The 14,435-nt window shown below is 34.8% G+C and overlaps 3 protein-coding genes and 1 long non-coding RNA gene across 7 annotated transcripts; 3 read left to right on the forward strand and 1 right to left on the reverse strand.

The window, feature by feature from the left end:
- The first annotated feature begins 143 nt into the window (after positions 1-143).
- Positions 144-4,650, forward strand: LOC134829669 (E3 SUMO-protein ligase PIAS1-like). 2 transcript variants are annotated; one of them, XM_063842874.1, is made up of 7 exons: positions 144-937; positions 1,001-1,241; positions 1,302-1,694; positions 1,756-1,928; positions 1,993-2,296; positions 4,066-4,176; positions 4,238-4,650. In XM_063842874.1, the coding sequence occupies exons 1-7, from the start codon at positions 530-532 to the stop codon at positions 4,378-4,380; spliced, it is 1,773 nt and encodes a 590-aa protein (XP_063698944.1). In that variant the 5' UTR covers positions 144-529; the 3' UTR covers positions 4,381-4,650. The 2 variants fall into 2 exon arrangements, with proteins under 2 accessions (XP_063698944.1, XP_063698945.1); XM_063842875.1 differs by lacking the exons at positions 4,066-4,176; positions 4,238-4,650 and adding an exon at positions 3,374-3,774.
- A 199-nt stretch (positions 4,651-4,849) lies between these two features.
- Positions 4,850-10,322, forward strand: LOC134830824 (E3 SUMO-protein ligase PIAS2-like). 2 transcript variants are annotated; one of them, XM_063844408.1, is made up of 7 exons: positions 4,850-5,169; positions 5,447-6,440; positions 7,310-7,708; positions 7,767-7,858; positions 7,916-8,024; positions 9,765-9,933; positions 9,996-10,322. In XM_063844408.1, the coding sequence occupies exons 1-7, from the start codon at positions 5,116-5,118 to the stop codon at positions 10,138-10,140; spliced, it is 1,962 nt and encodes a 653-aa protein (XP_063700478.1). In that variant the 5' UTR covers positions 4,850-5,115; the 3' UTR covers positions 10,141-10,322. The 2 variants fall into 2 exon arrangements, with proteins under 2 accessions (XP_063700478.1, XP_063700480.1); XM_063844410.1 differs by lacking the exons at positions 9,765-9,933; positions 9,996-10,322 and adding an exon at positions 8,181-8,384.
- A 136-nt stretch (positions 10,323-10,458) lies between these two features.
- LOC134829814 (uncharacterized) lies at positions 10,459-11,528 on the reverse strand. Of its 2 annotated transcripts, none has more exons than XR_010161938.1 (6): positions 11,496-11,528; positions 11,336-11,436; positions 11,217-11,272; positions 11,024-11,100; positions 10,768-10,907; positions 10,459-10,616 (listed from the first exon to the last, which is right to left on the reverse strand). It is a non-coding gene; the product is annotated as an uncharacterized LOC134829814 (long non-coding RNA). The 2 variants fall into 2 exon arrangements; XR_010161939.1 differs by having other exon boundaries at positions 10,740-10,907.
- LOC134829813 (uncharacterized) lies at positions 11,502-13,883 on the forward strand. Its single transcript, XM_063843083.1, has 4 exons — positions 11,502-11,613; positions 11,675-12,390; positions 12,448-13,013; positions 13,073-13,883. The coding sequence occupies exons 1-4, from the start codon at positions 11,601-11,603 to the stop codon at positions 13,740-13,742; spliced, it is 1,965 nt and encodes a 654-aa protein (XP_063699153.1). The 5' UTR covers positions 11,502-11,600; the 3' UTR covers positions 13,743-13,883.
- The last annotated feature ends 552 nt before the right edge of the window (positions 13,884-14,435 follow it).

Below are 14,435 nucleotides of genomic sequence, written 5' to 3' on the forward strand. Positions count from 1 at the left end.
CAAACAGGATGTGGACCTGGTGCCTGTAGCGCCATCTGTTGTCTTATCAATTTCAGCCGACCCAAAATTAGTGCGAAATTTTTCCTCATGAGGGCGCTGTTTAACGAAATTGCCTCTTGTTGATTCAAAAAAATTATCACTGAAAATCAAAACATCCGATTTTCACTGAATTAAACAGGAAAAATCGTCGAATAAAAAGCGGAAAATACAAAAATTCCCGAGATTCGGTGTCGAGTTAACTCGTTACAGCAAAATTCCGTGGAAAATTGCGCAACTTTTCGTCAAAAAAGCAAAATTCCAAATTGGCCATGAAAATGTCGCGTCTTGGCTGGATTAGAGAACAGAAGAAGAAGATGAAGTGCAAAGTGTGTGCGTGAACAAAAAACCAAGTCAAAGTAACGGAATCAAAGTTCCTTCCTCATAATTTCTTAGAAGAAAAAAATTCTAGTTAGTGCGAAACGGGAAAAAATATCGAAAGCGAACAAAATTTGGACTTTTCACTGTGTGTGTCGGCTACCAGCAGTCTATAATGTACCATCAGTCTGCTTTTAATCTCGAACACAATCGAATTCCGCACACAAATATGGTCGTAAACTATGACGCGTATCCCCAAACGAATCCGTCGTTTCCGATTTATCCGCCCGTGCGTCTCAAGAAGCTCGCGTTCTACGACGTGCTCGGCGAACTCGTGAAACCCTCGACGCTCATTCCGTCAAACAGCCATCAACGCATCCAGGAAAAAACTTTTACGTTCCTCCTGAGTCCGCAGCAGGCGACAGAACTGGCAATGAATCGCGACATTCGGAATCCGAACAAAATTGAGCACGTCATTCAGGTGCAACTGCGATTTTGTCAGCTGAACACGACGGAAGAGCAAGAAGACTGTTTTCCACCGAATGTCATCGTTAAAGTCAACAATAAACCATGTCAATTACCAGTAAGTCTTAAATTTTCTTAATTTTGTTAAAGAAAAATTAAAATTTTAATTATTTTTCCATAGAATCCAATTCCAACAAACAAGCCAAACGTGGAGGCAAAAAGACCCCCGAGACCTGTGAACATCACGATGCACGTGAAACTCTCGCCGACCGTCTCGAATGCGATTTCCGTGAGTTGGAGCGTCGATTATAACAAGACTTTTTGCGTTGCGGCATATCTCGTGCGGAAACTTAGCTCAAACCAGCTACTGGAACGTCTTCGGATAAAGGGTATCAAGCCAGCGGAACACACAAGAGGACTAAGTGAGTGATTTTTATCGCAAAATCCAGCAAAAAATCAATTAATTTAATTTTTTTTTGCAGTTCGTGACAAATTACGAGCAGATGCTGACAGCGATATCGCTACCACAATGCTTCGCGTGTCACTTTGCTGCCCTCTTGGCAAGATGCGAATGACAAATCCGTGTCGCGCAACCACGTGCGGGCATTTGCAGTGCTTCGATGCGTCGCTTTACCTTCAGATGAACGAACGGAAGCCCACGTGGAATTGTCCCGTGTGCGATAAATCTGCTATTTACGATAATTTGGTGATCGACGGGTACTTTCAGCAAGTTTTGGTGTCGCAAGAACTGCCAAGCGACAAAAATGAAATTGAATTGTTGGAGGACGGGTCGTGGGCCGTGCATAACGAGGAGAAGAAAGAGGAAAAGGTTAAGGAAAAGAAACGTGTGGCGGAAGTAGCGGCGGAAGATATTCGTAAGTTGTGATTTTTTCCAAATTTTTTGTTGAAAAAATTCAATTTTTTGAATTTTTTTAGTAATTCTTGACGATGACGATGACGACATGCCCTCAGCGCCGCCTGCTCCATCGATTAGTCAGCCAAAAGCGTCGTTTGGACAAGCGTCTCCAGCTTCGCGTGTTCCCCCAGCATTTTCCTCGCCTTCCAGTGCTTTATCAAGTGCAACAACTACCGCAGCAAATAACGTTACTGTAAGAAATTTCCGTTTTTTCATCGAAAAAAATCATTTTTTAATAATTTTTTGAATAATTTCAGGTTGATCTCACTCTCAGTGACTCGGATGACGACCAACCAAGTGCAGCGCAGCGTCAAAGAACGCCCCAAACGACACAACCGCAGGCTGCGGCATCGGCAACAGCAGCAGCAACAACAACGCCAACACCGGCGCACGCACAATCACACCAAATCCATCAACCGATTCCCCAAATGAGTCCCGCTGCGGCGAGCAATTCTTACTTCCGGCAACAATCGATGCCCGTGCTCGATTCAAATGGCACCTCGCCCTCCCTCAGTGCAGCAAGCTCACGCCCAGCCTCCGTGGGTGGCGGAAAACCAAACGGTATGTTCCAAATGATGCGTCAATATTATGAATCATAGTCATTTTTGCTCATTTTTTTTTTGTGTGTTTGTGTTCATTTTTTTGTTTTGTTTGTCGTACTTTTTATGTGTTAGATTCAATTATTTTTTGATTTAATTATGTCCCGTTCGCTCCCCGCCATTCAAATCACTCAAGCATTCACATTCGGCAATCATTTATTTTTTCCGCAAAATTCTCATAATTGCAACTTTTTAAAAACTGACGAGCTTCCCTTTTTTTCTCTCTTTTTGTCTCCCACATTTTTTCATGCTGCTTCCGAAATGCACAAAATTCTTTTGATTAAAATGTTGATTAATGCATAATTCAGATGCGGAAACAGCTCCAACGTCAAATGTCGACGCGTCCTCAACTGAGCAAGAAAATCAAGAACGGTTGAACGAATTGCAATTGAATGCACAAGCAGATTCCCAAAATACTGCCACTCCAAATGATTCACGACCAATGGATTAAATTTCGACCTAAAATTCTATTAAATTGAAAATTGAGAAAAAATAAAGAGAACCGACTGTCCTTTCTAAGTTTAAGCGAGAATTTACTGTACTGCGTTACATGGGACAGTGCCGTATACCAAAAATGGGCAAAAAACATTCCACGTGGAAATTTAACTACTTTTGCTTCGTACTAAAAAAATGTTTTAAAAATTGTGGAAAATAACTTAATTAACTAAAATTGTTCCTAAATGGTGCTTTTTATAATTAACTAATTTTCAAAAATTCTTAAAATTAACTAAAAATGTTGATTCATAATTTAACAAAGATTCAAAAGTTTTTAAAATTTTAAATTAATTTTATTCTAAAAATAATAATTTTAACTGAAAATTTTTTAAAAACTTTTGAATCTTTGATAAATTTATAAAAAAACAACCCCTTTCTCTTAAAATCCGTACAAAAATCCTCTCCCCCTTTAAAAAAAATGTTCATTGTCAACTGTGCAGGGTTCGCAAAACTGCCAAAAAAATGTTTCCTCATGGTAAAGGCTTGTATGTTTTACTTGCGAATGAAATTTAAATTCTAAATTTCTCTACAAATTTGTTAACAGGAAACCAATCGTCGTCGCACAAAACGTACGAAAATCCTAGCAAAAAAGCTAGAAAATAATTCAAAACATGTTCCTTCACATAAAACAAAAAATAAAAAACATACTAAAACAAAGACAAACAAAAAAAAAAGTAGATAAATTTGAAGTATACTTGTAAATATTTAAAATTTTTGATACTATTCTAATAGTAGTAAATAATTAATTAACTAAATACATATTTTAGAAATAATAATTAGAACAAATTAAAAAATTCTCATTTTTTCTCTCAATGTTAGAAAAATGATATTTTTGTAAGAACAAATTCTGTATTAAAAACTTATTATATATTCAATTATTATCAAAAAAGAAGTAGACCGCTCAAAAAATGGACAATTGTTTATAAAAAAAAATTATTTATGATTTCCAATAAATGTGAGACGTTATCAAAACAAAAATGTCGTTTTTTTAATTGTGAGTCCCTTCTTTTCTGCCCATCTTACGTAGATTGCTCGTCAGCTAAGTAATATTCATTTCAATTACACTACTAACATTTTTCTTAGAAATTTAGAATTTTCAAAATAATTATTTTGTGTGATTTTTGCTTTTTTTTTATTAATTTTTCATTTAACTAAATTTTCATTTCATTTCATTATAATTTGAGTAAATCCCAAAATTTGTAAGAGATCATTTTTCTGATATTTTATATCTTTTAGAATATCCATTTGGTTCTCCAATCGCTTCGCGAAACTGGTCTATCGTACTGGATTCACCTTCGCCTCCGCAACGTGTTCCATCGGTAACGCCTCTAGTTGCCGATCCGCAATGTAAGTGAAAAAACAAAATATTTTGAGATAATTTTCAGTAAATTTCACAAAAATTTTGCAGGGGAATATTACTGGTATGCCTTAGCTGCGCAACAACAAGCGGCAGCTGCGCAACAACAACAACAAGATCGCTCACCAAACTACTCGCTAGATCAATTTACTCTAAATCCGTTGCGAAGATATGATCATCCGCCGGACATGTAACAACAGACTGTTGTTTCAATGGCAATTTTTGTATAAATAAAACTCTTTTTGGAATTTATTGTGAAAATTTCAACGCGGTTTCAGAGCGCGATCAGAGATCGAAGAAAAAAACACATTTCTTATACGACTATTTATGTACCATTTTTTTGTTAAATATTTTATTTTTTAGGTAAAATGAAGATCAAAAGTTTTTTTTTATAATTATATTATTTATTGGATGACACTAGAGACTAAATAAAATAAAATAAAATAATAAATATAAAAATATCATAAAATTACTTAGAAAATAAGAAAAAATAAAATAAATAAGTTTATACAAAAAAATTACTTTTGACTTTTACTTCATAGGCTCCAAAAATTCTGAATCTCTATAAAAAAATATTTTTTCGAACCCTGTTCGCGCCATATTATTTTTTGACATTTGTGCCCCATGTGCCCATCTCACCTCACATCTCTGTTAAACAAAACCCGACATTTTATCGAGGCTCCTATTGAAATTTAATAACATAAAAACCGCGTGAAATTTCGCAGAATTATTTTAAATTGCTTGATATTAGAGTTAGTGAAGGCCTGGACCATCGATAAACCAAAAAAATTCCTCGTAAATTGTGTTAAATTCGCATAAATATCGCCAAAAATTGTAGCGCATCAAATGTTTTGTTAGAGAGGAACGATTTCTTGTTGAGGACTGAAAATTTGTTTGTTTTTTCCGGCGAGCTTGATTAATGCTTCAGGATGCGACGGACTCGTGGGCAACAAAACCAGAGTCCTGAATTTCTGGAATTAAAGGTAATTTTATTTTTTCGGATGTTAAATATTTTTTTTGTGAGTGAGCTCCAAACCTATAATTGACTTGTTTGATTTTTTCGCTCAAAATGAGATTTTTTGATGATTTTTTTTCATTAAATTGAATTTTTAAGAAAATTTCTGATAAAATTAATTCATTTAATTTTTTTTTCCAAAAAAACTGGTTTTTATAAAAAATGTTTTGCTTGACGATCGTAATACTGAAACGCCGCAAGAGCAAATTCCGACATAAAAATTAACAATTTTCTTGTTTTTTCAGAACTTTGTGTTGTATTTTCGCGTTCAGGAGCTCCAAATCCTGCTCCAGTATGCAAACATCAATCGTGTCGGCAAAAAAATCGATCTCCAGAGCCGAGCTTTGGACTTGCTGAAGACCCGCATGAACGACGTCAAAGACAAGGTGCGCGAAATTTACGAAGCAGCAAAGACCGGAGCTCTAGTCTCGGCCGAACCATGCTTACCTCCTCTCACATCGCCATCTCCAACGCCTCCCACAACGACCGCAACTCACACGAGCAGTCGTTCGACGCGAAATAGCGCTCCAACAGCGACAGTAGCTGCTCAACCCTCGGCTCCCGTCGTCTCTCAATCTGTGGCACCTTCGAGACAACAAAATACCGCCGTCGTCGCTCCCACAATCGCCGAACACTACGGTCGCCAAATGGCTCATCCTGCTCCGGCAATCATGTATCCGCGAAACTTTTCCGGGTACCCCAATTGTCCCGATGTGCGATTAAAAAATTTGGCTTTTTACGATGTGCTTGGCACTCTTTTGCGTCCCTCGACGTTGTTGCCGTCGTCATCGTTGCGCAGTCAGGAGATTTCCTTCCCGCTTCACTTGACACCATCACAAATCACGGAAATTTTGAGTAATCGCGATTATCGGAACGACAACGAGACACTTATCCAGGTCCAATTGCGATTTTGTCTCATGGAAACGAGTTGCGAACAAGAAGATTATTTTCCGCCCGGCATCAATGTTCGTGTGAACAACAAACCGGTGACACTGCCAAACCCAATTCCGACAAATAAGCCAGGCGTCGAGCCAAAAAGACCTCCGAGACCCGTCAACATCACGCAATATGTGCGACTTTCGGCAACAGTCACGAACACGATTCACATTCAGTGGTGCACGGAATACAATCGGGGATTTGTGGCGGCTTGTTATCTCGTGAGGAAACTCACTTCGTCAGATTTGCTGAGTCGTCTCAAGGTTAAGGGACCAAAGCCGTCGGATTATACGCGGGGACTTAGTAAGTTTTTGAATTTTTTTGATTTCTGGTTCAAAAATTTGACTGAAAATGTCACAAAAAAATTTTGATTTTGCTAAAAAAAAATTGTTTGTGTTATTTTATCATTTTTATGACGTTTGACAACAAAATTAAAAAAAAAATAAACTATTGAGGGATATGAAGCTTCTAAATTTGAAGATTTGAGATAAAATCAAGTCAAAAATCGTTCAAAATTTAATTTTTACAAAATTTCTGACGAAATGAAATAATTTTTCTTAAATTTTTAATATTCTTTGATCATTTTCTTGAGGTTTTATACCCAAAAACATCTATTTTTGACGATTTTTTATCATTTTTGGTGACAAATGTTTTAAATTTTTGAAAACTGAAAAGAAAATTACGTTAAAAAAAATTTATTAAAAATTTGACACAAAAATTTTAAAAAATTGATTCATCAAATAGAAAAAATGATTCATTTTCTTCAGTTTTTTTTTTTAGTTTTTTTTATAGAATTTTGAAAAAAAGTTTTAAAAAATATTTAAAAATCGCCAAAAATTTGATTTTTTCAGGTATAAAACTCAAAAATATTATTATAATTTATCTAAAATGGTTTAATTTTGTCTGAAATTTTAAATTTTTTCAGCAATTTAGTAAATTTTGTATCAAAATTGAATTTTTGACATCGAAATGCCTCATGAATTTCTTTAAATCTTCAAATTTTGTCAATAGAATTCTCATCATTTTCAGATTTTTTCAAAAATTTAGTACAAAAAGTGAAAAAATTGATCAAATAACACGAAAGAAAAATTCTTTTTAGCAAAATAAATTTTTTAAATCGAATTTATCCTAATTTCATAATAAAAAATCTAAAAATTTTCCTTTTTTTTCAGTCAAAGAAAAATTAAAGGAAGATGCTGACTGCGAAATTGCCACAACCCTCTTGAAAGTCTCTCTGATCTGTCCTTTGGGCAAAATGCGGATGACAACGCCGTGTCGCGCATCAACCTGCAGCCACTTACAATGCTTCGACGCCTCTCTCTACTTGCTCATGAACGAGAAAAAGCCCACGTGGAATTGCCCGGTGTGCGACAAGAAGGCATTTTACGAAAATCTCGTGATTGACGGATATTTCCAGCAAGTTTTGGAGTCGAGTTTCCTCTCGCTTGAAGACTCGGAGATCCAATTGCACAGCGACGGGTCTTGGAGCACCCATAAAGGAACTTGTGACACTTTGACTCTCGATACGCCCATGAAACCGTCGAAAATTGAGGTCATTAATGATGACTTAGGTAAAAAAAAATTTTTTTAAATTAAATTTTGTACTGAAAATTTATTTTAAATTAATAGAAGTGATTGCCATGGAACCACCAAAGACAGGAATAAAGATTTTCAGCAGCGGAAAAGCTGATCAAAGTCGAAAACGAGCAAATGAAACAACTGTAAGTCACTTTTTAGGAACGAAAGTCAATGAAAATTAACAAAAATTTCGTCCTTAGGTCGATTTAACCCTCAGTGATAGCGAAGAAGACGACGACATTCCATTAAAACGTCTCATGACGAAGGAGCCTGAGACAGCACGTCAACTTTTTGATGACAAAAGTACAGGTAGGCTCAATTTTCCATCACTTTTTATGTGTTTTGCATGATTTTTGTGGTTTTTGTTTTGTTTTTCGTTGGTTTTTAGACGGTTACGGGCGTAACTTTGTGTTTTATGTTCAAAATTTTTCATTTTTTTCCTTAATTTTGGCACTTTTTTTCTAGTCATGTCTGAAGTTTTCAAGTCTTACGACTTTAGTAGCTACGTCAAAAAGCTAAAACAACCGAGTTTAGCGCACTTTTTCGGGCCAAAGCCAAAAGAGACGAATAATAACATCAGAAAATGACTTTTTGATGGGAATTTTTAAACCGCACGTGATATTTTTTGTTAAATGGACGTTCTATTGAATAAAATTAACGATTTTTGTTTTTAAATTCATTCATTTATCATTTTCATCTGCTTTGGTTGCTTAATTTCTGTTGTACTAACCTAACGATCGGCTAAAAAAATGTCGATTTTTGCAGAAAACACGGCTGTTGTTTCAACAATCGTACTTGATACGCCTTCCTCGCCATCAACACCCAACTCTCCGGTCTCCTCGACGACACTTAACGGTAACTTTTTTATAAATTTTTATTAAAAACTAGCGAAAAATTGAAAAATTTGGTAAAATCTTATTTCAAATCCATTAATTTTCGATCCGTGTTCGATTTCCGTCGCGAGCTGCTCACTTTATGGTGACTTCCGCCATTCATTTCTCGCGTCACCATTCGTTTTTCCTCGTCTGTGCTTCCAAATTCCCTAAAAAAAATAAAATTTTATTTTGAAATTCTGATAAAATCAAAGAAAATTCTTACTTGGAACAATATCGATAGCAGCAAAGAGCAAGAACGACCAATAAAATCACAGAGCCCAAGATGCTCGTCATGCAAATGTAGAATTTTCGTATTTTATCGCCGCCGTTTGCGTTTTCCCCGAGATCCATCGACATTTTTTCGATAAACGGTGACGCGAGACAAGGTCAATCGATACTTTTGTCTCTAGAAATCAACGTGAAATGGCAAAAAATGATGGATGTCGTTCAAGTAATGCCAGATAAATGAATGTCGATACTGCCGAGACAGGCATTTAGCGAAGGTAGAAGAGTGTTCGTGGTGTCGAAATGAATTAGAAGTTGTAGTTGAGTGATTCAAAATTTAAATTTGAAGAATTTTTCAGGCAAAAAATGATTTTAAAAGTACAAAATAGCTCAAAAATCACGAAAAAAAATTTTTTTTTTTCTTTAAATATGACTAAAAATTTTTGAATCATGAAGATTTTTACGCGAAAAAAATAATAATTTTTAATAAATTTGCTAAAATGGGGATAAAATTTAGAAAATTTTTTAAAAAAATCTTTAAAAAAATTAAAAACTTACATAAAAAATATAAAATTTGCTCAAAAGGCTTTAAAAACTCTTTTTAAATTAAAAAAAAGTCCAAACTTTCACAAAAAAATAAAAAATTACTTCAAAAGTTACTCCAATTAGGGAAATATCTTAAAAATCGAAAAAAAACTCACATAAAAAAATTTAAAATTTGTTCAAAACCACTAAATTTGCTCAAAAATTCATCCATTGTGACTAAAACCCGCTTTTCGCCAAACTTTCATTCCGCATGAACATCACCTACTGAAGGAAGCCATTCAATTACATCAGAAATTCCGAGGTCAAACAAAACATTACACAAATCCTTACATCAACGTTAAACGTTTTTTCATTACTTTTCCTTCAAAAATTATTTCTAAGCAAAAATTTCCAACTTTTTCAGACTCCCGAACCAATGGCCAGGCATCCGTTATCATGTCAGCACGCTCCAACGAGCCCATCTCCTCATCGACTGATTTTGAAACTGTTTCTTCGAGCCGCAAAAGTGACGAAGTCGATAACGTATTATTTCCCTCTGAGCTGCCCGATCAAGTTGCTGACTCGGAAAATGGGTAAGAAATTTTTTTTGCTCTTTAAAAAAATTATTTTAATTAATTTTTAATTTTTTTTTTAGAATGTTCGATGACGATCCTCTTGGCGGTCCGTACAACGGAAATCACATGAACGTGGATTTCGAGAAATTTCTCGCGCCACAAAAAATTCCACAGATAATTCCTCATAGAGGAAGCTCCTCGAGCAGTTCTTCGGATGAAGATTGAGACGAAATCTCGAATAAAAAATTCAATTGTAACATAAATTAGTCGCTAAATGTCTAGAGTATTAATTTTTTTAAGTATTTCCCTTTCGGATAGCGAACAATATATTATTTATATTATTATGTTAAATATTTTTCATTATTTTTTTTTTGAATATTTTCTTTGTAATTTGACGTTAAGTTAGTTTTTTAAGGTATTTTAAGAAATAAAATTATTCCAAAAAAATGTTTTTTTTTACAATTTTTGTCAGTTTTGGTTTTTCAACTTCATATTTTTACCCATTTCTCAATTTTTTGAATTAAAAAAAAATTATTCTTAAAATTAATTGAAGAAAAATTATTGAAAAAATTACAATTTTATTAAATTAACAACAAATATAGGAATCGATCCTTTGATAAATTTTTAGAAAATCATGCAAAATTAACGAGAGCTGTAATGTGACCTCAATCGATGGTACTTTCGGAGCAACTCAGCGTTACCTGAAAATAAAAAGATTCGTTAATTATTTGAAAATTTGTGAAAATCAGGACTTCACAAGACTAAAACGACTACAAAACATCAAAAAATTACAAAAAAATATAATTTATGACATGCTTACTTACGAACATTATTATTTTTGGACAAAATTACCTTTAAAAATTATTAAAAATTGTAACTTTTAGGGATAAAAATTAACAAACATCAATTTTTTGGAAAATATTTAACAAATTTTTTAATTAAATTAAGGAAAGATGGGTGCTGTGGAGTGTCTTGATGTCTCAATGTTTCATCTGAAAAGAGAAAAAAATTAAAATTCATCATGAAAATTTATAAAATAATTTTTTATACAAAACATTACAAAAAATCTACGAAAAACGTCACAAAATTCATGCTTTTAGCTACTTACGAATGGATTTGACTTTTTTCGATTTTTGCCCATCAATCGACGTTGAACATAGATGTACGTAGGACTCAAATTTTTATCTAAAATAAAAGAAATCATTAAAAATTTCTCGTAAAATCATCAAAAATTAGCACAGGACGCACTAAGGACACTTAAAAGGACAAAAACAATGAATTTCTTCAGAAAAAAAACTTACTCAGCTCCAATATTGATAAAATTTTGGCAGCCATGCGATTAGCCACTTACAATAATCTACAAAAAATTGGACAATGAGGCAATAAAATGCATTTTTAACAAAAAAAGACACACACTTACACAATAAAACGACATCTTTTGAAGATTTTTTACTGAAAACCCTCATTTTTTGGCTTTTTGAAGCGCTCTCTGTTGTTCCAAGCCTTCAAGGACATTCCTGACTTTAAATTTTACGAGTTTTTATCTGAAATTTCAATAAATTTCATTAAAAATTACTCACCCGGCTTTTTTTGTCGTCCAACTTCTTTGAAATTTCGAATAAAATGAAGTTCGAAAGGGTCCAGATGACTTTGACAGATTCGAAATTCATCAAAAATCGCGCGAAATGGAGGTCGATGGTAAATATTTTTCATAGATTTAATGATTTTCTGTCTAAATTTTACCTGAATTTTATTTTAGTGAGTCCCAAATCTGTAATTCCCGCACAAATTCCTCATTTATCGAAATTACATCACTGCGTAAAAGATGTCAGTCCACTCAAAACCGGAAAATTCAGTAGTTTCCTCAGCCAAAAAGAGAATTTTCGTCAAATTTTCTCTCACGAACAGAAAAATTTCTTGGATTTTAACTTTAACAATCAAAATTTAAGCTTTTTAGAGTACACCGACGTTCGTAGACTGCCAATTTTGCTTCAAACAGCACGGATGGGAGTTCAAAAACTCGAAAATGGGGCACGCAGGAATCTTTTTGACGCAGTCGAGTACTCGACAGTTCGTTCCAACGTCTGTAACTTATTTCGTGCCGTCTTAACAGCGATAGATCAATGCAACGACACGAAAATTATCGAAAAATACGTGAATCTGATAAGGCCTTTGTGGCATCCGGTCTTGTTGACACCGAATTTGAAGGAAGTTTTTGTCTCGTGTTACGATTGTGGCAGCACGGAGTATGTGAAAGGACAGTTGATTGCAAGTTCTGCGAAATTTCACAACATTCACGGCTTTTTGGAAGGCAGATGGTTCTATTTGGAGTATTTGTTGAAGAAAACAGTGGTGAATTCCGAGAGTGATAGTGAAAAAATGACAAAAATATCGCTAATTGACACGGAGTTTGAAGCGGAATTCAAGTTATTTGTAGCAGATATCGTCACAATTTGTCTGTTGACCTACTCGAAGGTAAAATTTCTTTTAAAAAAATATAAAAATTAAGTTTTAATTAATTTTTACTTACAGTCCCTTCAAGATCGTCACACAATTTTCGAGATTTTTGAACAAAAATCAATTTTTCCGTGTGTTTGCTTCCTGGATGTGCTTTACGCGATGGTTTCTTTGACTGACTTCCTTCGTCCCGTGCATCATTTTGGTCAATTTTCGGATTATTTCGATGAAATAATGAACGCCATCGAAGAAGATCGATTTTTGGCGTACATTCAATCGTTGTGTGATCGTCTGGAAGCGAGAAAATTCTTCGCGCGTCTCGTTCCACAAGAAATTCCCAAGTTTAAGCCCGAACAACTGAATATTTTCAAGATAAATTGTCTTTTGAGGATTTTAAAAGTTGATCCAGTCATCGAAACGGAAATTATTGAAGGAATTCGTTCGAGTCTCGTGACTTTTGTGAAGGCAGAACCCAATGAAGAGCAACTTCGAGCGATGTTACTGTTGATGGCTGAGAGTTTCGCCGGAAATTGGGACACAAAATGTGATTTAATTTCAATTTTCTTCGATTGCATCTATAAAAGGATCAATTCGCCGTTTTTCATGCCGAATTCCAGAGTTGATTCCTTGACTATTATGGAGTAAGTTTCAATTTTCCGTAAAAACTCAAATTTTACTGATTTTTCTTGAAATTTTTTAGATCGACACCTCAAAATTTCCTCGCAGAAGTAAAAAAATCCTTGGAAAACGATAAAATTCTGAATTATCAGTCAACAAGTTTCAATATTTTGGTTCACATCATCGGAAAATCCCTCACGAAGCAACGCCTAATGGGACAAAAATCCGTTTCAAACAAACTTTTGGGCAGAATCTTCTCCAAATTCAGTATTTCCAAGATAATTGCTCTCAGTGAGCGTGGCTTACATAATTTTGTGCTCCTAATTGTCACTTTGGCTTGCAGTTGTGAGCTCAGCGAGTTCGGAAATCGCTTATTTGACATTTTACTGCAGATCCAATACAACAAACTCCTGCCTGATCGTCAAAAAGTGCTCGTAAAAGGACATTTATCACTCCTCATCCTCTTCGTTGATCGTAAATTAAGTTTCGGAAAGCATATTGAACGTATCGTGAACCAATTAAAGGAAAATGTAGCTGACCAGGCATCGTTATGGGAGCTCCTTTCCACGAGTTTTCGAGTAATTTTAGGCGAAAAACGATGTTTTGAGGAGGGAACAAGTTTGCTGGTTGGAAATTGGATCCGTCCGTACATCAATGGGACCAAAGAAACAGAAAAACGGGAATTTTTCATCGCAGTCAATGACATTCTCGGGTTATATTTTAACGAAAGATCGAACTTCAGAGGTGACTAAAGTCATCAAAGCTCTTTTTGAGAACTTTTTACCGGTAATTCGGCAAAATTACTTGAAAAAAACCGACGTTGATGGATTATTTGTGCCTCAAATCGCGACAAAATTCACTTCGATCGCTGGAAATTCTAAAACTCACGATGGATTGCCCACGTTTGAGTCGTTAATCAACTTTTTTGGTGACACGATGCGACCTAATATCAAAAATTGTCTCGAATTTTACACAAATTTGAGTGACGAAGACATTTTGAAGGTGTCTCCAGAGCTTTTGATGCAAAATTGGATCAAATTTGAGATTTTATCGAGTTATTTACCGAATGAGGAGCTCGAAACATTGCGACTTATAGTTCTGATGGTGCCTGAAATCAGCGAATTTGCTGGCGAAAGTATTGACAACATCAAAAAAATCGGGTTTGGAGGTCCAGCGCCGCTTTTGTTCTTCAAGGCGATGTTCGAAAAGTACTATCGGATGGATGTAAGTTTAAAATTTTTCATTTTTAATCAAAAATTTTATAAAATTTTAATTTTTTTTCTTTTAGAACTACAATACGAAGATGAATTTAGTGAAAACGGTCGAACGTTACCTGAATAACTTCACAAAATGGGCAGTTTCGTACGTTGAAACCTCAAATGTCTTCCGTTTTAGTGCCTCTTTGCTCAAATATTGCGCTCCCATGTTGTACAGCAAGATGAATC

Source organism: Culicoides brevitarsis, chromosome 2, assembly GCF_036172545.1.
Source record: "Culicoides brevitarsis isolate CSIRO-B50_1 chromosome 2, AGI_CSIRO_Cbre_v1, whole genome shotgun sequence".
In the NCBI taxonomy this organism is placed as follows: Eukaryota; Metazoa; Arthropoda; class Insecta; order Diptera; family Ceratopogonidae; genus Culicoides; species Culicoides brevitarsis.

Coding starts and splice junctions, on each gene's coding strand:
- LOC134829669 (XM_063842874.1), top strand. CDS start 530: ATGTACCATCAGTCTGCTTTTAATCTCGAACACAATCGAATTCCGCAC. Junction 938..1,000: donor ATAAACCATGTCAATTACCA/GTAAGTCTTAAA, acceptor ATTTTTCCATAG/AATCCAATTCCAACAAACAA. Junction 1,929..1,992: donor CCGCAGCAAATAACGTTACT/GTAAGAAATTTC, acceptor GAATAATTTCAG/GTTGATCTCACTCTCAGTGA.
- LOC134830824 (XM_063844408.1), top strand. CDS start 5,116: ATGCGACGGACTCGTGGGCAACAAAACCAGAGTCCTGAATTTCTGGAA. Junction 7,709..7,766: donor GGTCATTAATGATGACTTAG/GTAAAAAAAAAT, acceptor TTAAATTAATAG/AAGTGATTGCCATGGAACCA. Junction 9,934..9,995: donor GTTGCTGACTCGGAAAATGG/GTAAGAAATTTT, acceptor TTTTTTTTTTAG/AATGTTCGATGACGATCCTC.
- LOC134829813 (XM_063843083.1), top strand. Junction 12,391..12,447: donor GTCTGTTGACCTACTCGAAG/GTAAAATTTCTT, acceptor TTTTACTTACAG/TCCCTTCAAGATCGTCACAC. Junction 13,014..13,072: donor GATTCCTTGACTATTATGGA/GTAAGTTTCAAT, acceptor GAAATTTTTTAG/ATCGACACCTCAAAATTTCC.